The sequence below is a fragment of the Synchiropus splendidus genome, chromosome 19, assembly GCF_027744825.2.
Source record: "Synchiropus splendidus isolate RoL2022-P1 chromosome 19, RoL_Sspl_1.0, whole genome shotgun sequence".
Classification (NCBI taxonomy): Eukaryota; Metazoa; Chordata; class Actinopteri; order Syngnathiformes; family Callionymidae; genus Synchiropus; species Synchiropus splendidus.
In genome coordinates, this window is record NC_071352.1 from 5,537,271 (window position 1) to 5,558,130 (window position 20,860).

General features: G+C 43.6%; 1 protein-coding gene across 1 annotated transcript; it reads left to right on the plus strand.

Moving 5' to 3' along the window:
* The first annotated feature begins 9,892 nt into the window (after nt 1-9,892).
* On the plus strand, nt 9,893-17,433 carry metrnla (meteorin like, glial cell differentiation regulator a). The gene is made up of 4 exons (XM_053851394.1): nt 9,893-10,210; nt 12,284-12,672; nt 15,274-15,333; nt 15,491-17,433. Exons 1-4 carry the CDS (start codon nt 10,113-10,115, stop codon nt 15,802-15,804), a joined length of 861 nt encoding a protein of 286 aa, XP_053707369.1. The 5' UTR covers nt 9,893-10,112; the 3' UTR covers nt 15,805-17,433.
* Nucleotides 17,434-20,860: the final 3,427 nt, after the last annotated feature.

Genomic DNA, 20,860 nt, shown 5'->3' on the forward strand with positions numbered 1-20,860 from the left:
GATGTCAAAGCCAAAACATTTATTGGCGATAAACCAGCAGGTTTCCTTCATTTATGTTCTGGACAGTGAGGCTAGCCCTTCACACAATGATAACATTCTTGGCAAACCTCCTGGAAGACACACACACACACACGTGCAAACTTTCAATCAACCGGCAGATGATTCCAGATGTTTCCTAAACGGATGAAAGACAGGGAAGCTCCGCGCAGAGCCTTGTTAGACTCAACTAAGAACTGGAAACAGCCCAGCTGGATCCACCCAGACCACCATATTGTTTCCCCTTGGAGGGTGAGGGACCTGGAGCGGTGATTTATCTCCCCAGGATGTTTGAGGCGCGTGGGCTGGATAAAGGGGGCTGACATGCAAAGCCCCTTGATAAGAGGGAGTTAAGAGGGAAAAAAACCCTCAAAATAATAGCAATGAGAGACAGAATTCTTTTGTTGTAACCACCTATTTTGGCTAAGTATGTAATGTTTACGGATTTGCTTTGGTGTCGGATGTAACTGGATCGCTGCACAGGAAAACAGGAAGGATTGTCATTCTATCATGGTGGTGACATGTTGCCCTAGAAAACTGAATTATTTCCAATTGTATGTAACTATATTTACACCCTTTCAGTGATTCTTGCAATACTAAAAAGAAAAACGGCCAAAAAGGTGCTGGCCACGTCTTCTCTGAATATTAATTTCACACATAAACGTGAGAATTTACATCAATTCTGACGCCTTTTAATAAAACTAGTTGATCATTCAGTACAGTCCAATATAGTGGTTTGACAGCGACTCACTCTATCGACAGTTGAACCGGGAGATATGAGGTGCTCACAGCGCCACCCTTCATCACGGAGGTGGCATTACACAATATTTCGGTTACCTCCTTGCAACATGTACACCGAGAAAATGTTTAGAATTTTTAAATAAATAAAAAAAGGGGAGGCAGAGTCTGGGCCTCTAATCTTGGACTGATAGCATAGGTCAAGTAACTCAGTTCAGTCAGCTGTTTGCTAGCATAGCTTCAAAGTTTCCTCTGGCCTCCTCTCAAGTTCAATTTCCTCGCGTAGTTTTTTCCGTTCCGTTCCGTTGGATTTTGAGATTAAAACTTGTTTCGGCTCAAATTAAATACAAGTGTTCAACTTGTTTGATTATCTTCTAAACTGTATTTGCCATAAACACACACCCCTTCCATCGCGTGTGTCACTATTTGCGGATTAATCACATGACAAATAAAAACAGCGTCGGGTCCACGAGACTTCCACTCCATTACTGAATTCCAAAGAAGCCGCAGACCTCTTAAAACGCCACCAAGAGTCAGACGTGGGTGTGTTTTCACCTGAATAGGAAGAGTGTCACAATTATGGTTTTACCTTGACATGTACAATGGGCTCATTGTGTGTCGCATGACTTCACGGGCCGCTGGTGGATCTGAGGCTTGGCAGGCAGAGAGAGGGCCAGTGTTTAGGTGCAGATAAAGTCCCTCGCTGAATCGCAGGCTTTGTTTGGAGACATATCCCGGGATTATATCATACAAGAGGCATATCTGGAGCACACAACTTTGCCACAGCAAGTCCGCTCATGTTCAGTTCTGTGACGCGACATGACGCCCGCGTCGCCGCAATCATCAGATATACATTTTAACTCAGCACGTCAGGGTTTTTGTTGAACCCTTGTTATTGACCGTAACACAAACAAAGCACGACACTGGATATGACTTGGCAGAGTTGGCTCCACTGTGGCGCGGTGCCTGTCAGCGAGAAAACCTCGGCCCCATTCTATGATCTCCTGTGCTCACTCTGGTTTCCTCCCACCGTCCAAAAACAGTGGTTAACACTTAATTTTTACTTTCCAAGCTCATAAATAGAGCTTTATAAGCAACTACAGTGCATGAAATTGTGTTATTCTAGCTCCGATTTATTTATTTATTTTTAATATTTACGCTAATGTGTCCCCCAAAAAAGACCGGGGGGATATTTTTTGTTGTGTAGTCTCGCTCAAATTTGACCAATCTTTCGTTTCATACATCCATATTTCAAACCTGACTCTTAACAGATTTGTTCTGTGTTTTGCCGTTAGCATATCTGATATGTTTCCACACGCAGTATCACATGACTTGTGACCCGCTGAAGCGTGTCAGTGCCATGGGACATGTGACTCAGGGCGTGTGTTTTTGGAGTAAACGAGCCTTGCTCGACTGGTGTGCGCGCACCAGATGAACAAACCGGCTGGACGACTCGGCGACGTTCGCGTGCTGCGCAGCGCCGCCAATGTGGACCGACACTAAGTACAATAATAAGATCACAGAGAGCTGCACTCTCAGCTCCTGTGATCCCTCAGCTGATCCCCAGTCAGCACTTTCTTTCTTTCTTTCAAATTAATCCAGGTTGCACAATTTCCAGACGCTAAGTGTGAACCTCCAAATAATCTCCGTTCAAAGGCTCAGTGTTCCTCAACATCTGAGCGGTATCCGAGTGGCCAACCTCCTCCAGCCAAGCCTCACCATCACTCAGTCATGACACAAGTCTGTGTAAGGTATTAAAGCAATCTAATAAGAGCCTGGAAATAACTCTGCCGTCTGGATTTCTGCTCGTGCAGAATACTACTTCTCTCCCCCCGGGCTGTGCTGACATTCTGCCTGACATGAGCTCATGATGAATGCAGCAGGTTACAAACCCAACAGGTTATTTGTGTGTGTCTCTCTGAGCGCCGCTCGTGTCTCGGCCTGCCTACATTGTTTTGTTTTTTTAAGGGCCCAAAACAAAAGAGGGATTTGATGATTTGAGATCACCGGACTCCGATTGGGAAAGAGCTGATGACAATTTTAATTCTTCTTTTTAAAAAGGATTTTTCATCTCAGTAATTATGTGGCATATATCTAGCTTGAAAGCAACTGACTAATCCGACTACCAGGTAACTAACAGCCGAGTATTAAGGAGGACACCCACCCAGATCGTCCAGCCTGAAAAGACGGCAGTGAAACTTGCATGGTCTCCACCCTAATACAGACCAACCGATTTACTTCCCCACCAACAAACACAACTATTCTACAGTAACTTCCTAGTTGTATGCCTCTGTACCGACTCACAGACTGAAGAACAAAATTCATGTCATTGACAAAGGCAATCTTTTTTTAAACAAGGAATTTTAGGAAGCTTTACAAAAAAACAGAAAATGAATCCTCTATTTTTTACATTTCCTATTTGCAACTGACTTTCTGGCTCAAAAATAGAAGTCAAAAAGCTCCTAAATACCAAGAATATCAGTAATTTGCACTACTGTAACAAAATATGCAACAAGGTAATGATATTTTACTAACTAACCAGCCAAATAACATCTTGCTATTCTATCTACTGAACGGCTAATGACGTACCATCAAACCAGAACCACTAAATGTCAGAGCCAAGCTTGGTGTGATAACTCTGCTAATATGAAATAAAACAAAACTTGGATGGGCTGCACTTTCTCTCTCACACTAGACTGAAATCTTTCCAAAAGCTCATTCAGTGGTAAGAGAAATCCATCAACCTGAAATACCCCAAATTGTCTGTGCTCTCACTCTTGTCTTGGCCACGTAAAGCAGGCTGAGAGGCTCCAAAACATCTCAAACAGTCACTTATTCCAACTCCTTCATCATTTGTTCCAGGTCACTTTTCCACTGTCCACTATACAAACCAGTCCATTCCAGTAACTATAATTCCACTTCTATCGTAGAGTATTTTCTGTGAAAATTGTCAGGAAACCACTGCATGTTGAATTATTCTATCATTTTTATACCGCAATATGTAAATGGGTGATGGATATTTTGGGGTTTTCTTTCCTTTCTGACGTCTCGTGTCCACTCTATAGCGCAAAAAAGTCTAGACTTCCACTCGACGGACGACTCAGAAATGCTCACTAGTTTGTTCACATTGAAAATAACTGTGCATTTAGCTCACCCTGTGGGGTTTACTGCTATGGAATATGTTCTAGCTGCTTATTAAGTTTAAAATAGTTGTTTCTCCGGGCGGTCCGTGTGCTAGGATAAGACTGCATGTTTACAATGGAGCAACTGTGTTTCTCGCCTGGATTTCCTTTTCTTGTTCGGACACCCTCTGATCCCCTTACTCTCCCTGTGTAAACACATGAGGCTGTTAATGTGAAGTGCTCTCAAAGAACTGCTGTTGCCTAGTTATATCAGCTGTGCGCATGTGTCCGCAGAGAAAGTGTGCTATTTGAGAAACACATGACTTCAAACCAAGCAGGAGTGAAAGGATGTATGGATATTCCTTGAAACCATGAGGAAAAATGCATGAATAATAACATTGTTTTCTCATTGTGTATCTTCCAAAAACGTTCTATAAACAGAAAGCGCTTCCTATTAAACTGATACTATTTGGATAGTTGATCAGAAAATGTTCCCTGAAGTATTTTGAAAAGCCACAGCACTGGACAGCCTGGATGCCAGAGTCCGTGGGTTGATAAAAAGAGCAGAGCTTTCTCTCTGTGGAAGCCAGACAACTTGAGAAGTAACAAAAGAAGGGACTCCAGCTTCCCCTCCTCCACCCCACGGTGTCTGAATCTATCATGGTTGTCACACAGCATCAGCGAGGTGAATAGATGAAGGTTTTTGTTTATAGCATCCTGGGCCAATCGAACAAATGGGAGAATGAGTACAACTGCGAAGGAGCCTCATGCTACAGGGGCAGCGCGAGCGCAGCAGGAAGCCGTGAGAATCACATCGCCGAAGCTAATCTAGCTAACGGAAGTCATCCTGCCGACAGTGATGGAATGTCGAGGCCAGTTTTATCAACCAACGTCTAGCACTTTGAAAGGTTGAAAAATTCAATTAAAATGTGTTTTTGCGTGTTTAATCTGATACATCTAAATGGTTTTATTGGATTTTAAGATAAGTTAAATGTGTATGACGATAATTTTTCTCATGATCTAACAGCGCATTTTTTTTTCAGTTTGATTCTAGCTGTCTGTTTTTGGTTCATTAAATACCTTAAAGGGAACATGTCTCCACCTCAGATATTCGAAAGCAAAAACGTTTTAAAAGCGTAGCCTTTCAAAAACGTATTTTGGAAGTTGGCCCCCATGCAGCTTCATCTAACCCCAAAATGACAAGCCATGATCCAAATAAAGACCAAAACAGAACCTTGTTCATTTAAATACAGTAAAATAACACAATATAAGACTTAAATGTTAACCAATAGCTTCAGCAGGTCAACGAGAGGTTGTTTGGAACTAGTTGAGAATCATTGCTGTTTCAGTGCCTCCATCTAACCATTTTATTTTATCAAACCAGAATCAACCGAGACTTAGTTATGAAAACAGCTATTTCAAAATGACTTCACTCCTGAAGCAGCCGTGGGCTGCCAGGTCTGTCTTGAGTTGACATTCTCAAAAGTCTTGAAGTCAAGTGCGACCTGTAATAACAGCTCAAACCAGTGACTCTGGGGAAGTTTTTATCTTGCTTCCTGAGCTTGTGTTCTTCTGTGGCAGTTGTTTACAGCATGCAAGCTTCTTCTTGCCACGCCTTCTTCTCTGTTTTTTGCCCGAGCAGTACGATGCCACAAACAGGCCTGGCATCTGTACTGCATAATTTGAAATAAAACAGGAAACAGCAGGGGAAATGATTGAATCAAAAAATATGTTTTAATTTTTTTTCTAAATGTTGCACATCAAATGTAGTTTCAAAAGACATTTGCGTGCAATATGTGTTGCCACGATCTGATGTTTCCTTCATGTAATGAGACCCAGTGAAGCCGCCTGCCATGGACTCAATCAGACCCAAATGAGAAACAGCTTGGCGGAAAGCAACTCCTGAGTGAAAAAAAAAGATGTTCAATATTATCCAGCTGCACCAGCATGACAGCGCTCCACCACCGACACACGATTGGATGATGCTTATCCGTGTCCTCCAGGGTACACTGCAATTTTGGGACATAATTTCAGCATTGTTGCACTGGTTTGTCATGCAGTCGGACGGTTGAGTGATGAAAACAGAGGGGCGAATAACATACTCATCTCAGCGCTAGCAGCAATATAACCAAACATTCAGCTCTATATATGGAGTTTCAGGTCCTGATGATAAATCCTGAGCTTATCATTGGCACATTCCTGTGGTCTCAGGGTCAAATCCCGGGGAGGCGTGGGCACTTATGCAAAGTCTCCAAAGAAAACATGCCGATCCATTGTTTCCTTTGGATATTAACTATGGATTCATGCAACTGATTTTAAACCCATAATTATGTTTAATAAACAGTTCGATGGCATGAACAATTGGTTTAGAAATGTAAACTACCATGCTCCCGTAATGTTTTTGACCCTGTTCTGCCTCTTATTAAGTATAGGTTTGGATTCTGTGGTGTTACGTTCACTGACAATGGTGGTGTAATTCACTCCAAACCACAGGCTCAATGCGATGTGTAGCCAACAAGAGCAGATAATAGTCCACTGATCCCTCACTAGTACGTCTTGGCTCCTTGGCGGTTGCGCCTAGAATCACGAAAAAATGAATGACTTAACTTCGTCTGCCGAAAAAAGAATGTTTATCGTAAAGATCGAGCATGAAGCCTAAAATACACTCCTCAAATGACATTGTTTACGCAGCGTACTCACCAATACCTACCCTGACGCTACCTTAGCATTAGCGTAGCTAACTAAACCGAACGGTTTGGGTGGGATTTATGACGCGGTTGCACTGTGAATGCAGCTCACATATGACTACAAATCAACAATACGAACACACTAAGGTATGAGACTATACCATTCTCAAAAGAAACTGCCCTAAATACTTCTTTGTGTCAGGCTAATCTTTAAAAAACAGATCTTAATTTGCACCTACAAAGGTTTATCTCCTCTCTGGCGATAGTGAGCATTGACACAAATTCTCCGAGCCCCCTGATTTGTAGTGTTGCTGACAGAGTGAAGGTATGAAGGAGCTGATAGTGTGGTGTTAAGAACAGCTTGAAAACATCAAGGTCTAATCCAGCATGGACCGCTGAGGCCTTGGCAGCATCTAATCTCCCCTGCCAGTCTCCACATGGAGTGTAATATAACCAGCGGGAGGAATGCTGTTTTCCTTTCTGGTTTCCTGTAATTTGGTTTCACTGTATTTTGATATCGTGTTTGGTGTTTCATCGACTCAGATGTCGAAAACAACAGTTTCTTTCTGTCAGACTTGCCAAAAATCCTGGGGATTTTTGAGTGAGATGTGCAACACAAATAGACAAGCACCTCAGTCACTGACCAGCTGCTGCAATGTCTGCTATGCGCGATATCTGCGCACCAGCATTTTTAATCTGCAAGAGTGCAGAGTTGTACGAGGTGTCTGCTGAGATACAAACACCACGTCTTTCTAAAGATATGGCTGGCACTTCCAGATGACTGGGTTCCGGTTCAGCGGGAGGAATGCGGACAAGAGCTCAGCTGCATTTCTGACGGTCTGGACGCGAGCCAGAGCGGGGTGTTGACAGGCGGACGGCCTCTTGATGGTATCAGCGTCTTCCAATCTGCCTGCGCATACCACAAGATATCGGTCATGCTTGTGTGGCAGGAGTTGACTGTTTATCTGCTCGAGATAGTCGACACAACCACGCAGGTTGAGACTAGCTTGGGCGAAAACACTGCCGGGGAAAAGTAGAGGACGACAGTGGAGGGAAAGTTGTTATGAATAAACTCCAGTCAAAAGAAACTTTTCTGATCCTAGACAGTAAAATGCTTTCCCATTTGGTGCCAGGAAAAATGCTTTAAGGAAGTTGCCAACACTTTGACTGGAGATTGGTCACAAAGGAGGTTTTTAAGTGTCGCACTCAGCACTAAATGCAAACTTTGACAAACTGCTTCAGCGGTTGTACATTCCGTTTTAGATCAAATAAGGCTGGATGAGCTGGTAATTGTGGCTGGAATAATGATGGCATTTTGTTGATGGATTCCTTCCTTCACTTCCTCTGCCACAGTTATGAGCGTATGAACTTTGTGCTGTGGTTTATATTAAACTGTGACCCCATATATTTGAGTACACAAAGCAATTCAATTTAATAGGGCTCTTAACATGATTTAGACTTAGAAAACACAGTTGATGATGATGACATGAAATAAACAGACAGGATTTTGTTGGTTAATTGTCGCCACTTTGCCTCAGTGCTTAGAATTAGGGTCGCATAAAAGAACAAGGGATATCGGGGAGACACAGCACATAAAAATCACATCCTGTCGGCAGGGTAATCTCTTTTATGGCTGCTTTCTCACCTGGAGGCTGACTTCAGGCATAAAAGTGAATCACACACAGCAAGGGATTGGGACAACAGGCCTGACAAAAACAACAATCCTCCCCCCCACAGTTACTCTCTCATCTCCCTCTTTTGAGTTACACCGTCACCGAATGCGGTCGATAGGTTCACTCAGCCCACACCTCTGGTTGCTTCTGTGCCAAGTTTCAGTTGAAAAATCATGACCATGTCATTAAAAGTGTGTCTTTCAGCCTCCTGCTATCTGTCATCGATCTGCCCGTTCATCCCTCCCCCTCCTCCTCTCTTCCCCTGCTCGACTCAAAGTGAAACTTCCAACAGGTGGAGGGTGAGCACCGAACCTGTTTCCTCGGAAATAACAAACACCAGGAGCAAGGGATCAAGCAACTGGAAAAATAAGGCAAGAAGGAAAACAGACACAAGTCTCCAGAGGAGTCGGTTTTGTTGGAGCCCAAGCTCATTAGGGTAATTGGTGATCAGTTTTATGAATGATTACTAAAGTGATCTTGCTGTTTCTGTAGGATCATGCAACATTCCAAAGCCAGCTGGTAACTTAACTCTGCTATATTCTGAAAAGATCAACTGAAAATCTGAATTCTATAGCAAATTTCTTTATTTCATGAACACATCACCACTACAGCTAGTGTCATGTTCTTAAAAAAAAAAAAAAAAAAAGCACAGGTCAAATTACGTCTCAAAAGTTGTGATCGCTCAGAAACTGGAAGAAGATTTAGGGGCTATCTGACCAAGCATCCGAGGCTTGTGGCATGTAGCGACCCCAAGCCAGGACACGTCGCGCCTGGTCAGCGATGCACACCATTCCCTCATCAACCAGCCACGTCTAATCCCAATTCCCCAGACACAAGATTAGAAAACAGTTACCAACCTCTGTGGTTCACCTTGTCGGACAGGTTTCCTATCACATAACATCATGTTTACGTGGTATATTGCACAATATTTTATAGTTTCTGCCAACTTTTTTTTTTGTTTTGTTCAATCTTCTTCCAGTTATATTAGATTTACCATATACACAAAACTTCACTCAAACATTGTAGGTAAGATGGTTTGGAAAAGTTTCCCCAAAACAATATCTTTCAGAGTCACACTGCTATTCTAGTAAGAGCGAACATTTCAAATTATTATCATAATTATACATATTTAACCACTTGGATAGTATAGTTTTCCTCTTCTGTGTGTTGTGTCCCTTATTATTTGGGATAAGAGGAAACTTAAAATGAACTTCTAAGCGCCGACCACCGATTTTACTATTAAGAATCATGATGTTGAAAGGCAAAATGCAATGTCCTGTGTGAGTACATGATGGTCTTGTTCATGAGTGAGATAAAAATGGAGCTTGAGATCGATTCCGAATGACTGTACCGGGGAAGAATGAGTCAAATCCGTAGCACTAGTTACATCAATCCACGTAAAGCCTGTTAGAACGTAACAATATACTAGTCAAAAAAGTGTCTTAAAGCATCATAAAAATTACTTTGTCCTATTTCTACTCCCGACAAGTTTCACAGGGACTATTTGAAGGAAAACGTTAGTATATTTACACGATGGAGTTAAGATTTCCGTGCCTGATGTGAGTCAGTGAACGCCACACGGTGATAAACTGGGTGTGACGTGGAGATCAGTCAGATCAGCGGGGACGCGCTCGCGACTCACTCCGCATTTTACGGAGCGCTGTCAACACGGTGCGAAAGAGCAGCATCAACAGGAGTGTTTGAAGACTTTTTAACCCCCCGGGAGTAAAAGAAGGCGAGCCCCAGGAGTCGTTTGGAAAGTAACGGCGACACATGGACACGACATGTAGCTGGAAACACGGCGGACCGGAGCAGAGTTTCACCCGAGCGGAGGCGAAGTGAGCGGCGCGACAAACATGCTCGCCCCGGTGTTAGCCTCGCTGCTGCATCTGCTGCTGCTCTGGAGGCTCTCTGGCGCGCAGTATTCCAGTGACCAGTGCTGTTGGAAGGGCAGGTGAGCACTTCGTTACCGACAGTGATTTGCTTCGTATAAACAGCGCCTAACCTTTCGCAGAGGCAACCTGTTACTTCGGTATAGTATTAAATAAAGTTGTGGAGAAAATGGCCGACATTTACAACTCTCTCATTCAGAGTTCCAAAGTTTTATTTCTCTTTGTGAACGTGATGCTTTACTAAGCGTCGCACACATTATTATTTTTTCTTTTTATCCATACTTATTTACATTATAAGAAACTGATAACTCGTTTCGATTACACCATTTACTAATGACCTTAAAGTACGATTAGCTTGCGTTCACGATTATATTCTGATGAAACCAGTTCTTATTTTGGTTGTTACAAGCGTCAACGACTTGGCTGCTTTGTCGGAAACTTCAAAATATTAATATGCAACGTTTAGTTTGGGTGCTTTTTTTGTTTGTTCACTTAATATTATGGCAGACGTTGCTTTCTTGTGACAAGTATACAAGTTAAAGCATACTTTTTAAATGGATTTTCAGATTTACAGTGATGCTCTTGGCAGTTGTTCCTGTACAGGAGCTCAAGTAAAAAGAACATCTCCAAAACAGTTCATTTGATGGTCAAATGCATCTTAAATGTAGTTTTAAAATCCTTTCTTGGAAGATTTCACCCTCTCATTGAGCATCTGCTGAATTTTGTTGTGCCCTTAAATTCTTCAAATATTGTGGTTTAGTTAGAAAGGGGGGGTGCGCAGTATTCCAAACTTTGCCCTTCACGTCAATAATCTGTTGTTCTTTAGTTGCTCTGACTAATCTCCTTTAATTGCACAGAGCGATGATGAAATTTGAAGGCTCATAATTAAAGGCGTGCTGAGCTGAGCTTGGTCAGAATTCTGCTTCAGCTGCATCTGCTCAGCATGTGTCGTGGGTTACTTTTGGCAGATCTGAAGTTCAGAGTCTTGTTTTTAGGAAAGAGGGTGTTTCTCCACCCGAATCTCAACCGCTGGCTTGGCATCGTGCAGCACCACTGATGGCTTCCTGCCTCAGGCTTTGCCACAGAATGACTGACGGGCCCCAGTTTTCAAAACCCTGACCAGGCATTAAGTTCTAGAGGGGAGTCAGTTGGTCACACTGGCGCCATGGTCCGAAGTGCTGCCTGGACAAGTCTCTTCCACTCTTTTCGGTGGCTTGAAAGCAAGGGGAGGTTCGGTGCGTGACCTGCATTTGCACTTGCTTGCAGCAGGCCCAGCTACTGTTGCTGCCGTTGTCCTGCCTTAGAGGCCCCTGTGTCCCGCTATTCATCCGTCTCTGCCTCCAAACTCTTCCCAAAGGCTTCCTGCCAGTGCTGCGGTGTGTTTTGCCAAAAGCTGTGTGAGGAACAATGTGGTTTTTGGGGGAGTGTGTGTCGAAGCTGAGGTCGTTCTGGCTGCTCTTGCTCGTGACTGGTCATGCAGCCAGTCTTGTGCACAGGCGGCCTTCAATACTTTCAAGAGGAATGTGGTCGACTGTCTCCCTGAGGTCGTCACCTTAATTAGACAACTAAATTTTCTCTTGCTGAGGTCAAGTCCACGCTTGCGATGGGAGTAATAAAAGTTCTTTAGTGAAGAAAATGCATGACATCTGCACAGATTTTTGTCAACTGTCCAGTGCGGTGACAGTCATGTCAGTCACGTGGAATGTCAGTGAGGGACAACAAAGCAAAGAGAATTCTGGAATCAATGGGAATAATAGGATTTCAGAGGGTTTAACACTATTGTTTGTAGGGTACTTGAACCCGAATCGGTCACAGTTGCTCTTCTACTGACCAGTCTGGGTTCCACAGTGGCCGCTGCCAACACATGTACCTAACAGATTTGATGCTTCCTATCGCTGACAAGGGCCCGGTGAACTTGACACACGAAGTGCTGAAATGTTCAAGCCAAAATGTACCAGGAGAACAAAATAAAAAAACTGCTTCATTTCTTGTCATTTTGAACCTTGGACTCCACTTTATTGCCATTCAATAGCAGATAAATCTACAGAACTTTAAAATTAATAGTTCTGGAAAATAATTGCATGCAACGTTTCACATCAACATATGACTAACTGTATCCACTTCATCTCCTCTAGTGGCCTCACTCACGAGGGTCACACCCGGGACGTGGAGCAGGTTTATCTACGTTGCGCCCAAGGCTCCCTGGAGTGGCTCTATCCCACGGGGGCCATCATCGTCAACCTCCGGTCCAACACGCTGTCTGCGGCGAGCCACCAACTCATGGTCTGCATCAAGCCCTTTTCCGACTCAAGCGGCACCAACATCTACCTGGACCGCAACGGAACGCTGCGGCTACTGCTGCAGGACCAGGACCAGGCTCAGGGCAAAGTGCACTGCTTCAACATTCAAGAGGGGGCGCTGTTTATCGAGGCCGTCCCGCACACAGACATCAGCCGACGGATCACGTCCTTTCAGTACGAGCTGATCAGCAACAGGCAGGGTGCAGGGGTGCTTCCAGTGAGAGGTGAGGTTTGCTCTTTTTAGACTATAGGATTTGACTCCTCTCTTGTGTATGCTATTGGCTTGTTTCTCTTTCTGGTGCTGTTTTGCATTGCATGATTCAATTGTGTGTTCTGTTGTCAGCTGGATTGCTGAAATTAACTATGGCCTGTTAAGGTCTGCAGACAAAATGATGGGTAAAATTAGGGACCAGATGAAGAACCCACCTGTCTAGGAGGATATTTAATGGGAGGGAAAAGATCCTGTTTATAGTTTAGGTTTCTTTTAAATCTTTAATAAAAAGGAACTGATTGCTTCCTCTAGTTTCTTGGTCTGGAAGGAGCCATCTGCTGGTGGAAACTTGCTCCAAAACCCTCTTCATACTTATTCCCAAGTATATATTCCCTCAATACTTGGGAATAAAGAGGATTTCGCAATGGTTTTTGATTCTGGACCAGGTTTCTAGTGGGCCTCAGCTGGAAAAACAACTGTATATCGTTACCTGCCAAACCTGCATTGTTTCAACACCATCTCGCATTCAGCCAAATGTTTATATCTTTTCCACCTAAATCGAAAACACGAGCGCTATCAGTCGCACATCTGTTTTTATGGCTCTCTGGGTTCACATATCCACATCCTGCATCATTATCTGGCACAGCAGACCTGGAGAGGCATTTCTAAGTGGAGATCAGAGTGAGTGTGGACTTGTTTTCACCACACTCGTGTGCTGCATTTGGCTCTGAAGTACGGTCTGGGATTTCTGATGTGGCTTCAGATACCCTGCGCTTGAGTCACAAAGATAGTGGTCTCATGTCATTGGAGGTTTAGTGTGGTGCATTAATTGCTTCGCTGCTTCTTCTCATCGCTTTCCTTCAAATGTCGAAATCTTGGAAGACCTTTCCCTGGAATTGCTTATGATATAGTATGATCGAATATTGATACAGATGCCGTGCTTCCCTTTTGACTCCAAAAGCCCCCTTTTTTTTTTTGGTGTGTTTATCATTCCTCCGCGCCCCTTCCCAGTTATCTGATGTGGTATTAGCAAGGCCGCTGCATCATGCTGGAATTCATCAGCGTCCAGATGTTGCTGAACCCTACATCACCCACTTGCACCCCTCCCCAACTCCACTCCCATCTTTCATCCATCGCTAGCTCTTGTGAAGTGGTTCCGACCAGAGAGGAGCTCGCATGCTTTCGGTCGCAAAAGAGACGCTGACTCGGCGAGCAGCTCATTCCTGTGGTCCCGTTTCAAGTCAGACACGCGAGCTGTGCTGGGCTGCAGTGGAGGCAGAGAGCGAGGTTTAGATTGGAGGATCACTTCAAAGGGGCCGGGCTCCGGCCCTGGGCCAGGTCAAGCGGACTCTCCAGCTGTTCCTGAGCTGCCTGGGCTTGTGGCTGCTTGACCTCTGATCTCCCCATTGATGCGGCATCATCTTGTGTTGCTACACGAGTCCCCTGATGCTTGCTTTGCCCTCTAACCCTGTACCCTCAACTTCAGAGCAGCTTAACAAATTCTTCTTTTTACACTCAACTTTTACTGCCACTTTTGACTAGTAAAGTGTGTTATGCTACAAACCCGCTGTGCTAAAGGGACAGAACTTTCAGCTCATGCCCATTAATATTCCATCAACATGCCACATTGAAGTGAACAGCTTCGGTTCAGTTGAGCGCAAAGCTACACTTGGCGTCCACCCTCAGCCTGCTGCTGACTCAACACCCCTCCGCCCCCCTCCCCACCTGCCCCTCTCAGCCAAATTGAAGTCTTTGAGCTCATAAACGCCTTCTGGTCAGTCGGGCCGCGGAACCACCTGAGTCAACTAATCACAGGCTCCTTTCTCCTGCTGTAAAAGTGTGACGGGGAGCAGAGCCAGTTCCTGCCTCAGGCAGGCTGTAAAACTTTAGGACTTTTTATTTTAATCTCTTACATTTACAGCCAGTTGTTTGGCCTGGAGTTGGAAGACAAGGCTCTTCTTCAGCGTTTCGTATGCTTGTTTAGGAGTCCGAACTGTTTGGTGACTAGACTCAGTGAGGGTCTCTAAACAGGGGTTGGGGTGCCTCTGCTGCCCAGATCTTCCTCATCTGGTCCTACTTTGTCACGGGGTATCAAGGGCGTTTCCTCTGTTGCGTGGAAGCTGACCGTTGAGTGCCCCTAACTCGGACTTCTTTTTTTTTTTTCCTGGTTTCGCAATTTTGTAATAATTATGTCGCAACTGGAACTGTATGTTTCCGATCTCACGCTTTCTGCAAGTGCATTTTCTACACTTACTGGCTCCAAAATGAGTTCTTCTTATTTGGATTTAACATTACTCACAACAGCAAAGCAAACGACGTGAGGTAGTGTGCACTTACTACTGTTATCTTTCCTTGATCTGTACGTTGCTGACAAAAGGAGAAATGAAGTTCAAGAAGTGGCAGATCACAGTTCACACAATGGTTTCATGATTCAGCGAAGCTTCTCTGTGTTATTTTCAGCTGTGAGACAATGAAAATGCCACATGATTGGGTCTTAAGTTCAGTGTGAGACCTCGCCATTTGTTTTTCATATCAATTTCAAATCTGTCTGTCTTGTGTTTTTCAATCACTTGCCTGACACGCTGCATTAACATCACTCCAATTCTCCTTTCAGCTTCCTGCGAACCGTGCAGTGACGCAGAGATACTTCTCGCAGTCTGCACCAATGATTTTGGTGAGTTGCTTTCATTATTAAAATTCTTCTATTCTAACTGTCAAGCAAATACTTTCATTTTTAAATCAGAATTTTAAACACAAAAATAGAGCTATTCCCTTTTTTAATGCAAAGTTCGTAAGGTGACCTGTCTCAATTTCCGGTTTGGTGTTGACAGTTGCTCGCGGGAGAATTCGAGCGGTGCACCAGGACGAGGACCACTCCCGGCTCACGGTGGAGATCAGCCGTCTTCACCGGCAGAAGACACAGGTCTTTGTCTCGGGAGGCGTGAGGGTGCGCAGCTGGGTCGGGCACATCAAGATGCCCTCACAGTGTGGCGCCAAATCTGGCGACGGGGACTTCTTGTTCACCGGGACAGTGAGGTTCGGGGAGGCCTGGATGGGCTGCGCCCCTCGCTACAAGGACTTTTTAAGGATCTACCATGAAGCCGAGCATCGATACACCAACCCTTGTCATGTAGACACAGACTGAATGGGACTTGGTGGACCTGAAACAAGACCCCACAGGCTGGGGATCCAAACCGAAGGAGCAAGCAGTTGGACTCTCCTGAAGAGACACTCCTCAATGTTGCCAAGCGGCACGTGAGCATGAATTTTAAATGGAATGTGACTGCTGTTCTTGAAGAATCACAGTTGTTCAATGTAGCAGTTTTAAGATGTATAGAATGTGAAAATATTTTTTGAAGCTCTAGTCCTTGTAAAGCAAAAATCTCAGTGTACAGTTGAAACCTTTTTTTGTCGCGAGACAGAAAGCTTTTAAGTTTTATTTTGTTTAATAAAATATGATTGCCTGAATGGTTGTGCATCTCAGGCTGCAACCAAAAAGTGGATTTTTTTCCCCAAGATTTGAAATACTGTGAGTAGTTTGGAGGCTATGAGGGACTGAAGAAGTTGAAGAGAAGAGTGAGGGCGTGGAGTTGGGAAAAGAAAGATAAGATGGAAGCCAAAGCAGCTGTGATGCTTAAGATGAAATGTTGTCGTTGGAAAGCCAAGATGGAGAATGAAAACAGAGCCCAGTCATCCAAAGTGGCATTATTGAGCGACTGTTTAAGAAAGAAAAAGCATGTCGGACTATGGAAAGTGAAAGTGGAATGGAATGTTTTGGAAGAAAGCGGAGAAGGAGTTTGCACCCAAAGACATCTGAGGACTTCAGGAACAAAAACGAAAGGAAATGGAGAGCCAGCATCTGCAAGGGACTTTGTGTAGAGCTGAGGACGCCATCGGTTGCCCTCCTTTTGAAGGTCCAGAGTTTAACTTAAAAGGATTCTTCAGTTTGAGCTGGCCAACTGAACGCAGTGTGCACTTTCTCCTCATGTTTGGAGATCTAGTCGGATACTACTGAGGTCGAGACTAGAACACTCTAGTTGGCGTTGAACGGAACACGTTGCAAGCTGTTGTATTTATAGTGTAAATGAGAACTTAAAGAGACAAATATTTTTACTGAATAAATGTGTTGTAATTTTAGGGTGAGGAAGTCACCTGTGAATATCAGGGGATGGAAAAGACGACAGACACAAGGTTTGCCAGAGAAATCCTGAATGAGATGAGACATCTCCGTCTGCTCGCCAACAGTCAGATACAAGCCTGGAAGCTTCACCTTGGCTGAGATTGGTATCTGCAGTCGAGGTGGATTCCTCTGCCATGGTTCCTGTGGTGATGCGGGCGGCCGTGTGTCAAGGTCAGCGTGAAAGGCTTCTTTGTTCCAGCGCAGCAGCCCAACAGAGCACGCAGGAGCCGCGAGAGCCAAACACTTTTGACTGATGAATGCGGTTTGGTGAAACGTCAGTGTTAGCTTAGTCGTAGCAAGACGAGTCGTAGCTCCCCTTGATGGTACCTGTATAGTTCCTTAAACATAATGTAGAAACCACGCTGTTTCTTATCAGCAGTTTCACATCAACTTTTTTTTTTTTTTATCATGAAATTTGGCCACCGAAACCATCAAACTTTAATTTATTTTATAAAAAAAAAAGACTATTCACGGATGTTATTTTGACGTTTTCTTTAGCAAATCCGGGGTCTCTGCTGCGAATGGAGATCTTTTTTTGTTTAATTTTTATGCCAAATGTTGTCACATGTTGATTTCTTACAAATAAACTGAATTTTCTAGCAGTTCAATATGTTTGTGTTTGATTTATAAACGTTCTGCTGATCACAAATATTTCAGGGAAACTTCCAGGGTTGGTTTTTAACTGGATAACTGATAAGTGGTGGGATATTTGTGGCATTCTATTGGTCTGTTTTGATATGCGAACATTCTAAATATTGGCTCCATTCACTCCTACACATCACATGACTGAGTATGGTTAAAAAAGCGAAAGCGCAATAACTTTGCATACAAAATAGAAAACAACATATTATTAAATTACTAAAATAAATCAACTTTCAAAATCAGTGAATATATTTAACACAGATTATATTAGTAAAATACATGCAGGGCAATAACGTGGGTGGAAATTAGAAGTGTGACGTCTCTCTGCCTTGTCTGGTCTATGCGTTTCAGGGTTTAAATACAAGCAATGTGCAACTAAAATAATGAGCACAACATTCTCAATGTTTTCAATGGCGTCCAAAGATCCTGAGAATTTGCTCAAGGAGCCATCCATTCATAGCAAAGACGCTCCACTTAAACGCACCTAGGACGTCCCCGGCACAGACCATTGTCCGTCCAGACTGCTTTCACTGGAACGTCGGAATTCCAGCTGAAAGCCAGTCGCCCCAGAACTGCTCACTGGGAAAGTCAAACACTGTATCTATGGCGACGACGCTCAGCCCTGAACCCTTTGACTCTGGGTGTAAGCTTGAAGCAATGAGGCGTTTTTGCGGGGTTCTTGTTAAATCAGGTGCTTCTAGAGGGTTCAGACTGACTAGGGTTAAACTTGAACAAGTCTTCAGTGGGAGAAGATTCATTTTCTTTTTACTAAAATTTTCCCTAACTATTACATGCTTGCAAGCGACATCTACTGTGCAAAAACTGTACACCTATAGTCATGAAAAATAAAATTCACTGATATATGTTTACTTTTTTGTGTCCTTGCTTTCCTTTTGGCACTCACCTGACTGATTAATGGAAGTTCCCCTGCCAGAGTACTTGTGAGTGACTGTTCCATACAGCATGCAACATGCATAAGCTAATCCTGCATATTACAATTCTAGAAATGATTTTGAAAACTATCCCAAAATGTCATTTCAAATTCTATATTGCTATTTTTCCTTTTTAATACAGTATTTTCGTTACCTGAGTGACCACCAAATGAATACTGTTATTATTATTATTATTATTATTATTGCTGTTGTTTTTGTTATATTAAATCTGTATTTATTGCATCAGTAATTCATTCATTTAAATATTTTATCTTTATATTAATCTAGTCAGAATTTCCTATATAGGCTTTTATTAAATTATTTTACTTTTCCAGTCTCTTTATATTCACATTGTGGATCCTTACCGCAGTGTTCCTAAAGAATTCGCTTTCAATATTGACTTATTATTTGTGTATTATTTGAGTATTTAGCACAACTAATCTGTTATACTATATTAAATATATATTATACATTATACTACATTAAATTACTTATTTCTGTTATAAGTGGTCAAAATTATGTATTTATTTTATTCTATTTTATGACTGCCGCAGCCTACAGATTTCTTTGCTTTTTCCCCTGGTAAAAAAAACCCCATAAATAAAACCAACAAACATTGTTGAAACATTAATAGCCACTGTCAAAACCTTGATGTAGTCAGCAGAATCCTCAACTAGAACCAGACTGTTATTTAGGTTATAGAAATCCAGCTGTTCTACAGTTTCCCTGCTCGTGGTGTCAAAATCCCAACAATGACCTTGAATGATGTTTCTTGTCGGGAATCAAAAGGCGACTTGGTGGGAAGGGCGATTCACAGCGACATCAATCGTGATGCTAGCACCATAAAATAACAATTTCGGACACTTTGTGCTGGGAAAACAGTCATGTGACATTGTCGTCCACATATAAAAGGCTTGATCTTTCTAAAAACTCCTCGGCCGCTCAGAACCAGACGTCTTTTGTCCTGCTGGTGCAGGAGTCAGGGCTCGGTCACCGGCTCGGTTGGACTCGCCAAACAAGAATAAAAGACAGGGGGGACCCCAGCGGAGAGAAAAGAAGGTCTGGCCGTTTAGAGTAGTGGTTAATATTTTATGCCTCTTTGGGAAGTGCAGGAATGTCAGGAACGTGTTGCCTTCACACGCGCACACGCACAGCTTCACCAACCCCCCCCTGGACTTGATTAGCCGGAATCAATGGAGGCTCTGTGTTTTGTGTGTGTTTGTGAGTGTGTGCGCGCATGGTCCTAACCCCAGCACGCATAAACACACCGCCCCAGCCCAGAGACAGAGAGAGATAGCAGCCACCCACACTGAAGCACCGGCTCGCTCTACTGCTCCCCTCAGACTCTCTTGGAATGAAGTCGTCACATTTTTCAGATTGCACCGCACAAACGTCATCTCAGGCCCATCCAAAATTCATTCCAGGAGACGACGATCACCAGGTCGTGGTGCTTGCTTGAATAAAGCGTTTCCAAGGCGTCGGAATCAAGCAGAAGTCGAGGGTTCAGAAAGCTGAAAAGGCGCCTCCTAGAATAGTCATTAATCCCCAGAGGGTCATGAGTTTTCCAGTCCTCCTCCTCCTCTGGGTCCGCCTCCCTCCAAAGCTGTGGTTAGATTAAGGGTGTTGGGTATCAGCAGCAAAAAGTGATTGTAGGGTCACACACGTCAAAATATCAGGTATCAAAGGCCCTCTGGGAGCTGTGGCGTCCAGCTAAGTAAATGAGCGCGAGGTGGTGCGGGATCATCACATGGCGAAGAGATCAGGGCCTTGTCAAGACGACCTTTTAGTCACAGGCACGGAGTTTGTGCGTGGAATGTACAGTAGGAGCAGCCAAATGCAGATTCCGTCATTTGGATGGTGTTTTTGTGAGCGGTGATTTTGGGGATACTTGTGGGTTGGAGCAGAAATGTGGTTGCAAAGTCTCTTTTACACTGTAATGTGGGTTGAGCTCTTCAAAGTTGCACCGAAGACTAACAAATGCCTCTTTGCTTAATGAAATAAACGTGATGATTTAAGTTGTGGTTTGAGATAAACTTGGCTCTGACAGAGTCAGACCATAACAATTCAACTAGAACTTTATGTATACGCCTTTATGTCCCCTCCCCCAACCGTTATTATTCAATGGAAGGGGCCCTGGGAAGAGGGGCCTTGTCAATGGAGGGACAACTTTCTCATGATGCCATTGTGATATCTGCTAATACTTTAAACTTTGGTAGTTTGTATTCATGTTATAAATGGATCAAACTCAGACTTTTCTCTGGAGTTGTGAATGTTGTCCCTTAAAATTAAGATTTTCATCGCTCCAGACAAAATAAGACGTTCTTTCTTCTCTCAGACTTCACGCTCCAGCCAGCAGATCTGTCCACACTGGCAGTCAGCCCTCTCCTCTGCAACTCGGTCAAACCCTCTTTAACCTCTGACCCTTGAACAAGGGTAGAAAAAAATAG

What these genes read in the sequence shown, in the direction of transcription:
- metrnla (XM_053851394.1), top strand. Translation starts at nt 10,113, where the DNA reads ATGCTCGCCCCGGTGTTAGCCTCGCTGCTGCATCTGCTGCTGCTCTGG. An exon ending in CAGTGCTGTTGGAAGGGCAG is followed by an intron (nt 10,211 to 12,283) that starts GTGAGCACTTCG and finishes CATCTCCTCTAG; the next exon opens with TGGCCTCACTCACGAGGGTC. An exon ending in AGTCTGCACCAATGATTTTG is followed by an intron (nt 15,334 to 15,490) that starts GTGAGTTGCTTT and finishes TGGTGTTGACAG; the next exon opens with TTGCTCGCGGGAGAATTCGA.